The following is a 17,756-nucleotide window of genomic DNA, read 5'->3' on the forward strand; positions in this document are numbered from 1 at the left end:
GAAAGGATACTGCGGAGACATGGCCTCGCCACAACCTGGGGAATGTTTCTAGAAAGAAATTTTCACTCTGCAGCGGAGTGTGCACTAATATGAAACTTCCTGGTAGATTAAAACTGTGTGTTAGACCGAGACTCAAACTCGGGACCTTTGCCTTTCGTAGGCAACTGCTGTACCATCTTAGCTACCCATGCTCGACTCACGACCCATCCTCACAGCTCTACTTCCGCCAGTACCTTGTTTCCTATCTTCCAAACTTCACAGAAGCTCTCCTGTGAAACTTGCAGAACTAGCACTCCTGGAAGAAAGGATACTGTGAGGACATGGCTTGCCACTGCCTGGGGGATGTTTCCAGAATGAAATTTTCACTGTGCAGTGGAGTGAGCACTGATATGAAACTTCCTGGTAGAATAAAACTGTGAGGACAGGTTGTGAGTCATGCTCGGGTAGCTGAGATGGTAGAGCTACCTGTGAAAGGCAAAGGTCCTGAGTTCGAGTCATGGTCTGGCATACAGTTTTAATCTGCCAGGAAGTTTCAGTTCCATGAAACTTTCCTGTGAGTTAAACTTGTTAAGTATCATGCTGCAATTCATTATATACATTCAATTTCCCCAGTAAGTCTTATTTGGTATAGGCACGACACATTGAGTAGTATTTTCGAAGTGTCATGCAAGTGTCTTGTAAACAATCTTGTATGTAGACTGATTGCATTTTCCTAGTATCTTACCAGAAATCAGAAGGTTGCCACCTGATTTACCTACAACTGAACATATGTGATCATTTCATTTCATGTACCCACATTGTTAAACTTTTTTTGTATGAGTGGATTTCCATTGTGACTGTTGCCACAGGAGGCTACACTTTTGTGTTTTGGGAAACGCAGAACTTTGTATTCCAGAAAAGTTAAAGCAAGTTGCCAATCTGTACACAGTCAAAGGTATGATCTTGAAGTGATACCACAAAACTGTAATAGGATCATTTTTCGTGTTTATTTCTATCAAACCTTGTTAGTGACACAAACTTTGTGTCTATATGTAGAAAAGCAAGACTTGAGTAGGTTTACATTTGGTAATATGAAAAGTCTTTTAGTTGCTTCATCATAAGCCATTGTGTCAGTTCTTCTTCAATAGATTCAAATATGTAAGTATTATTGTAGAACGTAAACTTTCATGTCCAGGAATGATACAGTTACTAATAAGTTCTGGCCTGTTACACTGTGGGCGAATGGATTTAACATTAAAACCCAAAGTTTCATCCCCATCTGCAGAGGACATTTTCAAGGGGGATTGTAGATTCTTTGAATGTCCGATTCACACCCTAGCTCACTGCTGACTGCAGCAAAATTCCACTTCCACTTGCTGCCATACTGTGGCGTGATGTCACGTTTTGAATACCCGAGTGCAATTGGCTGTTGTTGACTGCCGTTGTCTGCTGTTGCTATTACCCCGTTGTGGAAGACTGGTACACATCATCTTCAGCACTGGAATCCAGATGTCATTCAGTTTCATACCCTCCTCCTTCCTACTGAAATTCCTAGAGTGTTTTACAATCTCTATGGGCCCTCTGTATAGCCTTTCCACTTGTGGCTCCCAACACTTGAGTCCTACTGAAATGAATGTCATGGGCTCCTGGCTGCAAAGCACATCTTATCAATAAATGAAGTGACAGAGGTCCAGCCGGATGAGGTATTACTTATTTTCATGTGGTATTGCTATTTGATATGGTTCTGTTCAGTAAAGTGTTGCAACAGCTGAATCGGATTTTTCACAGAACTGTTTAAATATTGCCTCTCAACTGAATATTTCAAATCTATGAACAGAGGGACTGTGGGAACCCCTTAAGACCAGTTATCGTGTACTTCTTTATGGAAAAATTTGAGGAGCAGGCATTGGATGCTTGCTGTGAAGCTTTGGTCTGCAGCTGATTCCTGCAAAAACCACTGTGCATATCCCGTGAGCTTGTTGTAATCAACTGGTTGCAATGCCTAGACGTGTTGGAAATTAAACAGATGCAGTTCTTTATCGTGTACAATGTGCCAGATGGAGGGTTGGGATATGTCAGTAGTATGGGATATACCTCATGTACTTGTTGACGACATATGCTGCACCCTTTCAAGAATACTTTCTTCCGCCACAACTGTCCGTGTTGTTCATTGAGATCCAGTATCCACCTTGTGCACATGGGATGAACCAGTTTTGCATAAGTGTTGATACAGGGTGGTGATAATGTGTAGCATGGCACCTCAGGGTGGCGAATAATGTGTAGCAAGGCACTTTTCTATTGTGATATTTTGCATGATACAATCACATGGCTTCTCATCCACTGCAGTTGGCTGTGCCAAAAATCAAATGCATCTCAGCCGTTTTGCAGTAGCTAGTCATATTACTCACAACACTTCCACACTGTGTATGGCAATGGTCGCTGTGTGCTCCACCTGTGTTTGTATAACAACACCTTCTCTTGACTTTAGCACTCTCTTGTGGCATTTGCGACTTCCAGTTCCTGTGTGATTGATGACCCTTGTTGTATGTCCAATGTGCCATGTAAGTTTGTAAACTTTTTTTTATTAATTAACCTTTGTATTGAAGATATTTACAACTGTAACAGAAGTTGGGCAATATTGTGGTATGGGGGGCATTCACCTGGGTTTCCATGGGACCAGTGGCTTTAATCAAAAGTAACATAACAGCTGTGGTCTATGTGAATATTACTGTGTACCACTTGTTATCCTTTCATGCTTGATGTCTTTCCCATTTATGATGTCTGCCATCAGGACAGCTGTCCCTGTCACAATGCCATTAAGGAGGTGGTTATGTTTTGCCTCAGCAGTCTGTATATTCCTGAGCATTGAGCTGGGTTGACTATTCAATTTTTGTGCACAAATGTAGGCAAGTGATGTAGATATCCTTGTCTCATGCTGTGATGGACTGTCTCAAGTGTAATTATTACATGGATTCAAACTGGAGTCCTATGTTATCATCTGTAATGTACGAATTTTTATATTCTGTACTTTGAAAAAGACACCACTGTCCAGTTGGGTTGGCCATGTTGAGGTTTGTCTTACATCACCAGAAGCCAAACAGGATAAGTTACAAACCAAATAAGTTGAAACTATGTACTAGGCCATGGATTAAACTGTGGTTTGTGTCTTCCTCCTGCATTTTTAAGTCGTCAGAAAATGAAATTCAATATTCATTAACCTGCAAAGTGAAAATTTCATTCTGCTTGTCATCTGTTACCATTGAGACAGACAGTAAGCAATTAAAGCTGATATTATGTAAAAAATATTAAAAACAAACAGTTAAAGAGAGATCAATTTCTGCAGTCATGAGAAGAGAATTTGTGTAACTGAAAATCTATAAGTAATTAATGGAGTATAGTGATTTTTTTCACTCTCTGATTAACTAATACCCCCTAAACTTGAGATAATCATAAAATCCAAAATTTTGGATGTATTTTGAAAGGTCAATAGAATCATCTTGACTCACCATGCATATCTATGAAATGCCAGCTAGTTCTGCTGAAAATGTAACATCTGTGCCTCATGGATCTGGAATTGAGAAGGAGTGCATCCATAACTCAGGGAAAAGTGCTCCCTCTAGTGTTTTCTATTTATTACTTGATAAACTATAAAATGCATGGTGTGATCTGTTAGTCTCTATTGACTAATAGTGTATTCTGTATTACACATCATCATTTAACTCATTCATTTAAAATAATTTTTCATTGTGGTCTGTTTTACCAGTTGGTGGAGTTGGTGGCTGCACTGTTGTCAATTTGCTGCATGTTGTTGTTGGGTTTTGCTGATGATGTGCTGGACCTACGATGGCGTCACAAACTTCTGCTGCCCACAGTGGCATCACTACCTCTTCTTATGGTATATTATGTCAACTTTAACTCAACTACAATCATAGTACCAAGACCCTTCCGGATCTGGCTTGGCTTCTCTGTGGATCTTGGTATGATACATTCATACTTATTTATTTCTGCTTATGATTAGGCATATAAAATTTTTAATGTGAAATTTGCAAAATGTATTCATAATACTGTCTGCACAAATACAGTTCCTTTAGCCATTTCTTGGAAATTTGTTTCTAGCATGCCATTACTACAAAATATTTGAATCTATATCTGTCTATCAGTTTGTGATGTCTTCAGCAGTAGTATCTTATAGCATACTTAGTTGATTTGTTTCACGGGTGTTATTTTTTGTAATGCCTTTAGAATAATCTTTCAGCTTTGTGGCCAAGTTCAGTTACACTATTTTTTCAGCGTAAGAAGTCCTGAAAAATGGACTGAATGTACCATCAAAATGAACAATCATACAATTTAGATAGGAACATCTAAATGAATATGAACAATCATAGGCTTACTGAGCAAGGTGGTGCAGTGGTAAGTTACTGGACTCCCATTCAGGAGGAGAGCACTTCAAACCCCTATCTGACCATGCAGACTTAAGTTTTCCATGGTTTCCCTGAATACCAGGTCAGTTTCTTTGAAAAGCACACAGCTTATTTCCGTCCACAATCTTAGATTGTGACTGTTGCTAATGACATTGTTGTCAATGGAACATTAAACCCTTGATCTTCCTTCCTTCCAATTACAACATTTTGAAACAGGTAGATGGCAAAGTAAAAAGGTAGGCTATTCTCTCACCCCCTTCTCTCCTCCTGTTCTCTCTGTGACTATTGTGTGGAGTGGATGACTATCAGTGACCCTCTGTTTGACCACAAATTTCTTTGATTTTACTCTTATTGTCATTCCATGAACTATGTTTGGGAGGAAGCAGTATGTCACATGACTGTTCTGTATATATGATACTCTCACACTGAGGATTTTGTAACGTCTCCTTCGTGTATAAATTACATGTACTTAGTTTTCTTCTACTGAACCTTTAGTGATCAATGGTGTAATCAGTAGACAGTGTGTTTTTCCCTTTTTGCATGGAGTTAATTAAATTTCCTTGTGCTGAGAGGCAACTGCCAGTCCTTGCATGGAGCATCTGTATTCTTTTGGGTTCTTTGCATTTTCCTACAGTCTGATGGGTCTGCAGCTTCCATATACCCATCATCATCATCTGCGAACCACCTTAGAACTGCCGATGCTTTCTACCAAATAACTTATATAAGTTGTGAATAGTAATAATCATATGACACTTCACTCTGCTTTGACATGTTCAGTACTCCAGTGGTTTGATGTTTCATAAATTCATATTTTGGTCATTAGAAAATGGTGAGAAGCGGTACTGAATGCCTTCTGGAAGTCAAGGAACATGGTGTCAACCTGTGTACCATTATCTACTGCTTTAAGGATCTCATTAACAAGCAGAGCAAACTGAGTTTCACATGATTAACTGCTTGCAAATTTCATGTTGATTTTAACAAAGGAGATGAGATTTATGGTCTCCTAAAAACCATATTACATACATGTAAAGCAAGTTCCGTTATTTGTCAAAAGGTCAGTGTTTTAACAACAAAGCCCCACAGTTATGTACGTCTGTCTGAAAACCCTTCTTGAAAAGAGAAATAACTGCCATTGTTTTACAATGCTTCAAAATCCTTTACTGTTCTTATGACCTGTGATAAACTGCTAGTAGAAGGGGGTCAAGTTCTCTGACATAATCTATATAGAATCAAACATGTACCTCGTTAGGACCAGTGGCCTTCCCTCTATTAAGTGATTGTAAAGCTGATTTTATGTTCCATGTTCTCTTATCTGTCACATCATCATTTGTGAGATGATTAAAAGATGTCATACTATCTCTTCAATGAAGCAGTTTCAGAAGACAGAATTTACTGTTTCAGAAGACAGAATTTACTGTTTTATGTTTTAGTCTTACGTTGTTGATTGTGTATTGAGTGACATTTCGATTAGATGTAGCCAATGTCAAGCCTGCATAAATAATATGTGCTGTGTGCTGTTTTCAGATAATTAATGTATAGTTTGTTTAAAATCCTGAACACATTCTCAGGGGTTTGCTGGGAGCAGAGGAAGCAAGCTCTGCACATAGATTCCCAGCACATGGGCACCCAAGTGGGGGAACAAGTTGCACTTTCATGTTGAAGTGCTGACACCATACATGTACTTATTGATTTGGCATGGCGTGGCACGACAATCACTGTAACTGCTGTAACAGTATTGTTGCTACTCATAATTGTTACACTTTATCCTGGATTTTCCTATTTAACAGCCGTGGAACGCATGGGTACCGTACTGTTAAATCGCCAGTGTTGGCAGCAGCTGGCCTGAGGTTGACAAAGTTCTACTGACATCTGCCTTTCTAGAACTAGGGACAAATAGTACATGTCTTTGTTATAATGTCTAGTTGAACAAATATATTTATAGGACGACACAATACATGTAAGTCACAGATCAAGTAAACAAAGTGAGGCATGTGTACACTGTAACAGTCAAATCAGCACTGAGTCCAAGTCTAGCAGCCACTGGCTGGCTGGCTGGCTGCATAGGTGGCGCAGCTGCTGCGTGGCTGGCAGACAGCACCGCATGTAGAGGACGCGCGTAACTGTGCGGCGGCACTTTGAAAGATCGGCGAGTCACAACACTTTTCCCCCCTTTAAATTTTTTGCATTGGTCTTGATAGAGATGACCTGTAGATTGCTAACGTCCATAGGTGTTGTTTGACTGGCCGTAAAGTCTTGAGGAGGAGGCTTCCCGTATGGATGGAAGTGTCCCCGATGATAACGGGTCGAGATGACAGGAGACATGGGGGTCGAATCTGCTGGGGCCCCGTGCCCCAATCTGCCCGTGGCAGCAAGTCTGGTTGTTATAACAGGAAACATGGGCGGTGTCCGTAGGAGAAGGAGGCGAGTAGAGTTGCTCCGACAGATGATAGTCATCTGGTTCCTGCGTGGGCACGTCTCCAGTCATCTGGTTCCTGCGGGGGCACGTCTCCTGGTGGCGTCAGTTCTTGTGCTGTCATCGAGATGATGGTGAGAGGGCTGCGTTGTGAGTAATGAGAGATTCCAAGATCCCGAGCGTCAGGTAGACCTGAAGGTGCTGTAGCGTCATTCGGAACAGGCGTTGATGGCACACGAGGCCAAAGCTGGTCCGAATGATGCACTGAAACACCTGTGTCCGTCTGGATTTCATACAGGCGTTGGCCACGGTGTCGTAAGATGCGGCCAGGACTCCATTTTGGCTGCCTGTCATATCCCCATACCCATACAAGGTTGCCGGCGGTGAACCGGCCAAGCGAAGGCACCCGTAGCTATGAGGTGGAAGGCCGCAGAAGATGAAGTAGCGTGCAGGGCTTTTGGCCATGTAAGAGCTCAGCCGGGCTGTGGTTGCCCATGGGGGTGAAACGGTAAGAAGCCAGAAATTGGAGAAGAGCATCATCAGCAGCAGAAGAATTCAGGAGTTTCATCATCTGAGCCTTAAATGTGCGGACCACTCGTTCAGCCTCACCGTTTGACTGTAGATGGAACGGAGGGGCCATGACATGCATGACTCTGTGACGGGCACAAAAATCCACAAAATCGGAAGAGGCAAATTGCAGACCATTATCAGTAACAAGAGTAGAGGGAACGCTTTCCAAAGAGAAAATGCGAGCTAGAGCATTGGTGGTTGCCGCGGTGGTAGGCGATGTGCAACGGGCAATGAAAGGAAAGTTAGAGTAGGTGTCAATAACGAGAAACCAATAAGTACCTAAAAAAGGTCCCGTGAAGTCAGCATCAATACGCTCCCAGGGCTTCTCAGGCAAAGGCCACGGTGACAAAGATGACTTTGGGGCGGCGGCAGTGACCATGTGTGCGATTTCAGAGTCGATGCTGGGCCAGTACACATGACGGGGCGCCAGAGATTTTGTGCGAGAGACACCCCATTGCCCTTGGTGAATGAGGCGCAAGACCAAAGCATGTAAAGCGCAGGTACCACAACACGCGGTGAAGCATTGTCGGTGGAAAGGAGGATAACACCATCCCTAGCCGTGAGGCGGTAACGCAAAGCGTAGTAGTTCCGCAACAGATCAGAAGTCTTAGCGGACGGACGATATGGCCAACCCTTCTGAGTACAGCGTAAAACTTGGGAGAGGGTAGGATCAGAACCTGTAGCAGCTGCCAGCTGGTCCCCGATGATGGGGAACCTGTCCACAACCCGCTGCTTGGCAACATCCAGGTGGAAACACAAAAGTTCGTCCCTATTGAATGCCAGATCAGGACCCATGGGAAGGCGAGACAGTGCATCAGCATTTGCATGTTGAGTCGTCGGCCAGAAATGAATCTCATAATTGAAACGAGACAAGTAAAGAGCCCAACACTGGAGGCGGTGTGCAGCCTTGTTGGGAAGCGACATTGATGGATGAAACAAGGAAACAAGTGGTTTGTGGTCCATAACAAGATGAAATTTGGATCCATAGAGAAAAACACCAAACTTATGAAGAGCATAAATAATGGCCAAAGCTTCTTTTTCAATTTGAGAATATTTTCGTTGGGCATCTGTGAGTGTTTTGGAGGCATAAGCAATGGGTTGTTCGGAACCGTCAGAAAAACGGTGCGCAAGGACTGCACCAATCTCGTATTGAGAGGCATCTGTGGCAAGAACAAGATGTTGGCCAGGTCGATAATTAGCCAGGCACGGGGCCTGTTTCAGCATAGTCTTCAGTTTCTGGAAAGCTGCATTGCATGATGCGGACCAGTGAAAGGGCACGTTTTCATGCAACAGGCGATGCAACAGCTGAGCCACCGAAGCCGCAGATGGTAAAAACCTGTGATAGTGTGCTATTTTCCCCAAAAAGGCCTGCAGTTCCTTAACAGATGTAGAGTGAGGAAGGGCATCGATTGCAGCGACAGTTTGCTGAAGCAGACAAATACCATCCCGAGAGAGTTTAAACCCCAAGTACGTGATAGATGCCTGAAAAAATTTTGATTTCTGAAGATTACACTTAAGACCGGCAGTCTGTAAGACATGAAAAAGTGTGCGGTGATTCTGAAGATGTTCTTCAGTGGTGGAGCCAGTGACGACAATGTCGTCCATGTAATTTATACACCCAGGGACAGGGAGCAATAATTGTTCCAAGAATCGCTGAAAGAGAGCAGGGGCGCTGGCAACCCCGAATGGCAATTGTTGGTATTGATAGAGGCTGAAAGGCGTATTAAGGACCAGGAACTGCCGGGAAGCACCGTCGAGAGGAAGTTGATGATAAGCTTCTGACAGGTCAAGTTTAGAAAAATACTGCCCTCCAGCAAGTTTAGTGAACAGTTCTTCAGGTCGGGGCATAGGGTAAGTGTCGATGAAGTATTGAGCATTTACAGTGGCTTTGAAATTGCCACAGAGATGAATATCACCATTGGGCTTAACAGCGACAATGGCAGGAGAGGACCCTCACTGGAAGTGACAGGAAGCAAGAGCCCTGAAGCAGTGAGACGATCCAGCTCCCATTTGACCTGATCACGAAGGGCCACAGGAATGGGCCGAGCCCAAAAAAACTTAGGCCGAGCAGTGGCTTTGAGTGTGATATGAGCTCCTAAGTCGTTTGCATGGCCTAACCCAGGAGAAAAAAGGGACAAAAATGTCGTCGACAATGAATCCAATTGAGGATAAGGAATAGCATCAGTGACGATATTGACAGAGTCATCTATGGAGAACCCAAAAATGCGAAAGACATCGAAACCAAAAAGATACTCCGCGTTACTATGGTCGACCACAAATATGGGAACACTACGAATGACGGATTTGTAAGATACCTCAGTATTAAATTTTTCCAAGAGAGAAATCTTCTGTTTATTGTACGTCCGGAATTGCCTAGTGACACGTGATAGGATTGGAGATCCCAACTGAAGATACGTCTGAGAATTGATGATAGTGGCAGCAGAACCAGTATCCACCTGCATGGGAACATCCCGACCAAGAATTTGGACTGTGAGGAATAACTTCCCTGAAAGGGAAGAAGTACCATTGACAGACAACACAGAAGCAGAATCAGTATCATGTTCATGAACGTCAGGTATGCGGTCAGATTTGCAAACGGATGACACATGACCCTTCTTTTTGCATTTGTAACACACGGCCAAACATTGGGGACAATCCTCTCGTGAATGTTTCGTAAAACACCGCGGACATGAAGGAAGTTGTCGTGGGTTTTGCTGCAGTTTCTTAGAGGTTTGTTTACGGTTAGGCCGAGGCTGCGCTTGGGAGCGTACTGTGGTCACGTCGGCAGGTGGGGACATGCCACACGCTTCGTCAACATCGCACAGAGGTTGTATTTCCCTGGCGTCGCCCCATGCCTCTATTTGCACTCCAGCGGCATGAGAAATTTCAAAAGACTGAGCGATGGATAGGACTTCATCTAGATTCAGATTTGACAACTGAAGGGCATGTTGCCAAACTTCTTCGTCGGGCGCCGATCTCCGCTAATAGCATCCCATACCATGGAATCGGCATAGGATTCTTTATGAACTTCAGTAACAAATTGACACTTTTTACTGAGGCCGGGAAGTTCAGCAGCCCAGGCGCGATAGGATTGATTCGGTTGTTTTTGACAACGATAGAAGGCAGCACGAGAGGCTACCACATGTGTTTGCTTTTGACAATATACGGCAGAAGTGAGCACATTTCAGCAAAGGACAAAGACACAGGATCTTTCAAAGGAGCCAATTGCGACAGCAACCGACCGATATATTTGAGGTGAAATCCATGAAAGGAACAGAGACTTACATGTTTGGTTGTCCGCGGCATGAAATGCCGAGAAGTGCTGTAGAAGACGTTTTTCGTAATCAGACCATTCTTCCATCCGTCGTAAGGAGGAAAAGGAGGGAGAGACGATGATGAGAGAGCGTTGGATGCCGCGACGAAATCACGAATCGCAGATGTGAGAAGCATTTGCTGCTCAATGAGACCTTGCAATAGTTGCTCTAAAGTAGCCATGGAAAGCTGTGGGTCAACGATGAAAAAGAAAAATTCACTACCTTGTCACCAATTGTTATAACGTCTAGTTGAACAAATATATTTCTAGGACGACACGATACATGTAAGTCACAGATCAAGTAAACAAAGTAAGACGTGTGTACACTGTAACAGTCAAATCAGCTCTGAGTCCAAGTCTAGCGGCCGCTGGCTGGCTGGCAGCTTTGGTGGCGCGGCTGCTGCATGGCTGGCAGACAGTGCCGCATGTAGAGGATGTGCGTAACTGGGCGGCGGCACTTTGAAAGATCGTCGAGTCGCAACAGTCTTCCCATTGTACTTGTGTTGTACATTTCCTTTGTGCAAAATCCTAAAAAGTTTCAACATTAATGATAAGGCCTGTGATTAAGTATTCTAGGTGAAAATAGAACCATAGACATGCATCCAAGGAAATTTTATAATTGTTGAAGCTTTGCTTTTATATAGAAGAAATGGCATTCATTTTGTATAATTTTCTGTCTTTAATCTTTGTGTTCCCTGTAGCCTCTCTTACTGTGTTTTTCAATGTGAACATCATTACAGCTATCCAGATTTGGAGAGAAATAGGAGCAGCTAATGACAAGTTGTAACTTTTGAATTTATATGAGATGTGTGATACTATGGCATGATGGTAATTGCACTGCCTGTTAAAGGCAAGGGTCTGGGTTCAGATCCACAACCAGCACATGGTTTTAACTTTTTTCATGAAATCACTTTCTTTTGCATTAAGAATAATTTTTGCTTATGTGAGACATTACCACAAAATATTATCCCATACAACATTGATGAATTAAAAAATGTACAAAACACATTCCTTCTTCTTCTTCTTCTTCTTCTTCTTCTTCTCTGTTCGCTCCTGAAGACCGACCCACGTGTCTGACGCGTAAAAGGTGACTGGGTAATGCGTAATTCCCAGTCCCGGGTCAACAGGTGGGGTTTGCATGTACTCCCTGGTACAGGCCAAGCCCAGGGATGGGTGATTGCCTGAGCTGTAACCTTCCCTTTGTCAGGTGTTCAAGAGCTGTGACCCGAGGTGTGAACAATCACTTAAGGCAGGTGCACCCACTTGTGAAAGGGGCCCTCAGATGGAAGGAGCGCGCCATCAGAGACCTGGCAATCATGGGGGATTTCTTCATGATGAGTCACTCATCCTTTCCATCGATGTTGACGAAATGTAGACATAATGAAGCTACTGATTCGAAGACCTTTCCTGCTGCACCGCGGTTCCTTGTGGTGTCACATACTGAAGACGGTCAGTCCTTCGCCACGGTCAGTCCGTTAATTATTCAGAAAGGTGTTGATGCCATTGTTGGCCCTGTGAAATCCTGCTCTCATTTACAGAATGGCACTTTGCTTTTGGAGACAGCTTCTGATTCTCAAGCACAACAACTACTTGCTGCCTCGCTTCTACATGGCTACCCTGTTCATGTCGAGGCACATATAACTTTGAATTCTTCCCGTCATGTAGTTTACACCTGGCTGCTTGACAGTCTAACTGAGACTGAAATACAATCTTTCCTCACGGATCAGGGTTTCATTGCCATCTATCGTGTAATGAAAAAGGTCAATTCTTCCTTGGTGCCCACCCGGACTCTTTTCCTCACCTTTGATAGTGTGGTGCTGCCGTCCAAGATTAAACCAGGCTACGAAATCATCACAGTCTGGCCGTACATTCCAAATCCATTGCACTGCTACCAGTGTCATCGGTTCACTCACACTAGAACGTCTTGTCGACACCCAGCCAAATGCGTAACCTGTAGCAGGGATGCATACGAGGACGACTGTCTGTCTCCTTCTCCCCGCTGTATTAACTGCAATGGTGGCCACGCTGCCTCCTCACAGATTGTCTCTTGTATCTAGATGAGCGGGCTGTTCAAGAGATTTGGGTAAAGGAAAAAGTGCCTTACCGGGTAGCTCGCAAGTTACTGGCTAGTCGCAAACCCTGTGTTCTCCTGTATGGCACTTATAGTTCAGTTGTTGTTATGCCCTCACTCCATGAAGGACATGGCTACACAGACATGCGGCCTCAAATTTGGCTCTGAAGTTGTGAAGTCGCCCTGTGTCAAGGTAGCATCGCTGTTCCCCCGTCCCGCGTGCAACAAACTGTCAAACTCTCGCCTAAAGGGGCAAAGCTACTCACTACACAACCGGCAGGCAGGAAAGGACAGAAGGAGTACTCCCAAGAAGACTTCGCCCGTCCCTCCAGCCAAACAACACTCAAGTCTTCCTCTAACCAGAAGGGCTCGAAGAAGTCCGCTAAAGACAAACGATCTCCTTGACCAACTCAAAGATACTACCCAGCCGGCCTTTGTCTCGCTTGTTCGCACCACCAACTGTTTTTCAGCATTGGACTCCACTGACCGACCACACAAGCACGCTGATGCTTCTGTGGACTCCATAGAGCAGGATCCTCCTGCTTCTGTGCCCTGTAGTAGCGACTCTCCACCAGCTGTCTCTCGGCAACCACCGAGGTGACACCTACATCTCTTTGTCCTCATGACTGTCCTCCAATGGAACGTTTGTAGCCTTCGGTCTCACAAAGATGATTTATGGCTGCTTCTAGCATTGCAGCATCCCCTTGTACTGTGCCTTCAGGAAACGAAATTGCACCCTCAAGACCACTTTGAGCTTCCACATTACGTACCATTTCTTTTTGACCTTCGCCCTGAGGTCGGCATCCCATCTCATGGGGCGTTATGCTGCTTATGCAAGATGACCTTCATAGTCAACCCATCTCCCTGACTACCCGTCTTCAAGCTGTCCTTCGATGTCACCAGGGCAGACGTCCTTCAGCTTATCGGGCAGCTACCTCCACCGTTTTTGCTACTTGGTGAATTTAATGCACATCATCCCTTTTGGGGTTCTCCCAGGTGACATTCTTAACCAACACAACCTCTTCTGCCTTAACACTGGTGCACCCACTTTCCTTTCTGACTCCTCGCACACCTATTCCCATTTGGATCTATCCTTTTGCACTGCCCAGCTTGCCCATTGTCTTGAGTGGTCCGTTCTTTCTGACGACTACTACTCGAGTGACCATTTTCCGTGTGCTCTTCGTCTGCTGTCTCCTACCCCATCCACATGCATGCCCAAATGGCAGCTTACTAAGGCTAACTGACTGCTTTACACCTCCATGGTGACCTTCACAGAACAAGAGTTCCTCAGTTGTGATGACCAGGTGGACTATCTCAAGTTATCCTTACTGCTGCAGAATGTTCCATTCCTCCCACTTCCTCTTTACCATGTCATTTCCCAGTCCCTTGGTGGACTGAGGCATGTCGCAACGCAATTCGTGTATGGAGACATGCCCTCTGCGTTTTCAACCACCACCCTACTCTGGAAAACTGCATTCATTATAAAAAGATGCGTGCAAAGTGTCGCTGAGTTCTTCGGGATAGCAAAAGAGCTAGTTGGATTTCATTCACGAGTTCTTTTAACAGTCCCACACCTTCCTCTGTGGTGTGGGCCAACCTCTGATGGCTCTCTGGAACCAAGATCCATTCCCCCATATCTGGCCTAACAGTAGGTGCCGATATCATCGTGGATCCTGGTGCTATCTCCAACATCTTGGGCCGCCATTTTGCGGAAGTTTTGAGCTCTTCCCACTATCACCCTGCCCTCGTCAGTTGGAAACAAGTAGAGGAGGCTTGGGCGGTACCCTTCTCTTCTCTGAATTGTGAGTGCTACAATACCGCCTTCACTATGAGGGAGCTAGATCATGCTCTCAGTTAATTCCGGTCCTTCGCCCCACAGCCAGATGCTATCCACATTCCGATATTGCAGCACCTCTCTCTTGCAGGCAAACACTTTCTGCTTAACACAACCACATCTGGGCGGAGGGCACATTTCCTTGACGCTGGTGTGAAGCCACCATCATACCCTTACCTAAGCCCAGTAAGGACAAAAACCTTCCTTCTAGCTACCGCCCCATCTCTCTTACCAGCTGTATTTGCAAGGTGATGGAACGTATGATTCATGCCCGTCTGGTGGCTCTAATCTCGCCATTTACTCACTAATGCACAGTGTGGATTTCGAGCACGGCGTTCTGCAGTAGACCATTTCGTTACTTTGTCCACCCATGTCATGAATGGTTTTCTGCAGAAATCCCAGAGTGTCTCCGTGTTTTTCAATTTGGAGAAGGCCTACAACACGTGCTGGAGAACTGGTATCCTCTGCACTCTTTACACGTGGGGCTTCCGTGGGCGCCTGCCCTGTTTTCTTTGGGCATTTTTACAAGACCGAGTTTTCAAGGTGTGTAAATGATTAATGGAAAATCTCCTATAAAGATGTGAAACAAATACTAACAAAGAGATAGAGGGGCTGGCCAGTACTTACCTCAGCTCAGTACAGCCGATAGATACACAAAAAACATAACCAAAAATTTACGTTCCTAGCTTTCGGAACAAATGTTCCTTCATCAGGGAGGAGAGAGGGGAAAGAAAGAGAAGAAGGGAAAGTGGATTCAGTTACTCACAACCCAGGTTATGAAGCAACAGGGAAAGGAAAACAGGGAGGGTAGCAAGGATGGGAGGCATGGTTGTCAGACGGAAGCCAAAGATATTCTACTGTAAGTACTGTGCCAGCTTCAAACCAAAGAGGATGCATAATTCTAGGGACCTAGGAACCTGCTACACCGTATGTGCCATTTGGCTTCTCCCACCCAACAACAGTCCCTCTGAAATGCGGAGATGGGAACTTGCACTCCAACACATCCTTTCATCCCGCCATCCCCCTGGACTGAACCTACGTTAAACCACCGCACTCCCATTTACTCTTCAGTCTTCTCCTCTTTCCCTTTCCTCTTTAGCCATTCATGCATCTTTTCATCCTACATAGTTGTGTTTATCTTTATACTATATACCTCTTTACTTCTGTATGCATCCTCTTTGGTTTGAAGCTGGCACAGTACTTACAGTAGAATATCTTTGGCTTCCCTCTGACAACCATGCCTCCATCCTTGCTACCCTCCCTATTTTCCTTTCCCTGTTGCTTCATAACCTGGGTTGTGAGTAACTGAATCCACTTTCCCTTCTTCCCTTTCTTTCCCCTCTCTCCTCCCTGATGAAGGAACGTTTGTTCCGAAAGCTAGGAATGTAAATTTTCGGTTACGTTTTTTGTGTATCTATCGGCTGTACTGAGCTGAGGTAAGTACTGGCCAGCCCCTCTATCTTTTTCGAGGTGTGTGGGGGTTCTGCGTTGTTGGACACCTTTATTCAGGAAAATGGTGTGCCTCAGGGTTCTGTACTGAGTGTCATCCTCTTTGCTATCTGTCATCCTCTTTGCTATCACCATTAACGCTATAATGGCCTGTCTCCCACCGGGTGTCTCTGGCTCCCTTTTTGTCAATGATTTTGCCATCTATTGCAGTTCTCCATGGACCTGTCTTACTGAGCGGCGTCTTCAGCGCTGTCTTGATCTTCTTCACTCTTGAAGCATTACCAATGGCTTTCACTTTTCCACTGACAAAACCGTCTATATGAATTTCTGGCGGAGCAAATGGTTTCTCCCACCATCTCTACATCTTGGGCCTGTTGCCCATGCATCTGCACACCCATCCCTTTTACGCCATCTCAACACTAGCCATCATCATGGCATCTGTTTAGCCACAGGCGCCTTTTACACCAGCCCGGTTGAGAGTCTGTATGCCGGTTGAGAGTCTGTATGCTGAAGCTGCTGAACTGCCACTGTCCTACCGCCGTGACTTTCTTCTCAGCAGGTATGCATGCTGTTTGTCTGCCATGCATGACCACCCTTCCTATGCCTCCTTTTTTTATGATTCCTTAGATAGTCAGTATGGGGCTCGTCCCTCTTCTCTGTTACCTCCTGGAGTCCGCTTATACCACTTGCTATGGCGGCTTAACTTCATGCTACCTGCAACTTTCCCCATGGGTGTGAACCCTTCACCACCTTGGCTTCATGAAGCGGCCCATGTTAACCTTGGCCTTCATTCGCTTCCTAAGAACACTACTCCATCCTCGGTGTATTGGTTTCAGTTTCACGACCTTCGCATGGAACTTAGCACTAGTACCTTTGTATACACTGATGGCTCTCGGACTGACCGTGGGGTTGGGTGTGCCCTCATCATTTTCACCCGTGTCTTTCAATATCGGCTTCCGGCCCACTCCTCGGGATTTACAGCCGAGCTTTTTGCCTTGTATCAGGCCACAGAGTACATACGGCGACACAGCCTTTCCAATTCTGTTCTTTGCTCAGACTCACTCAGTGCCCTCCAAAGTCTCTGTGCGCTGTACACTTCTCATCCCTTACTGCAGCAGGCCTGGGAAAACTGTCACTTGTTCACTCTTGGTGAAGCCAGTGTTATGTTTCTGCGAGTCCCTTGTCATGTTGGTCTGCCAGCAAATGAGGCTGCTTCTGCTGACGCTGCTGCCAAGGCTGCAGTCCTCATACCTCAGTATGATCCCTGTGTTGCCGTCTCTCATGAGGTGGTGTCCCTTTGGCATCGCCAGTGGTCCTCCCTTCATGGGAATAAACTTCGGCTTATTAAGCCTCTCCCGGTGCCTTGGACGACGTCCTCTCGGCCCTCCTGTCGGGAGGAGATTATTTTAACTCGGCTGGATATTGGGCACTGCCTTTTTAGCCATCGTCATTTGCTCAGTGGCACTGCCCCACCACTTTGTACGCATTGGCCCAAATTTTAAGTGTCCGCCACTACCTGCTGGACTGCCCTTTTCTCTTTTTTTTACCAATTTACGTCCCATCTTGGGTTTGCCATTTGATTTATCAGCTGTTTCAGCGAATGACGCGCGGGCTGTTGCCCGCATTTTAGTTTTTATCTGCTGAAGCAATATGGTGTAGGCCACCTAATTTTTAGTTTTGGGCCTCCATTCTGTTATGGTGTTTTT

At 45.0% G+C, this 17,756-nt stretch overlaps 1 protein-coding gene across 1 annotated transcript in view; it reads left to right on the forward strand.

Annotated features, from left to right (window-relative positions):
- The window catches only part of LOC124619336 (UDP-N-acetylglucosamine--dolichyl-phosphate N-acetylglucosaminephosphotransferase), a 141,523-nt gene that overhangs the window by 16,891 nt on the left and 106,876 nt on the right, over positions 1-17,756 (forward strand). Inside the window, exon 3 of the mRNA XM_047145650.1 lies at positions 3,743-3,956. Coding sequence (XP_047001606.1) covers positions 3,743-3,956 — 214 coding nt within the window. The remainder of the gene's footprint in view (positions 1-3,742; positions 3,957-17,756) is intronic.

This window comes from Schistocerca americana, chromosome 6 (genome assembly GCF_021461395.2).
Source record: "Schistocerca americana isolate TAMUIC-IGC-003095 chromosome 6, iqSchAmer2.1, whole genome shotgun sequence".
NCBI lineage: Eukaryota > Metazoa > Arthropoda > Insecta > Orthoptera > Acrididae > Schistocerca > Schistocerca americana.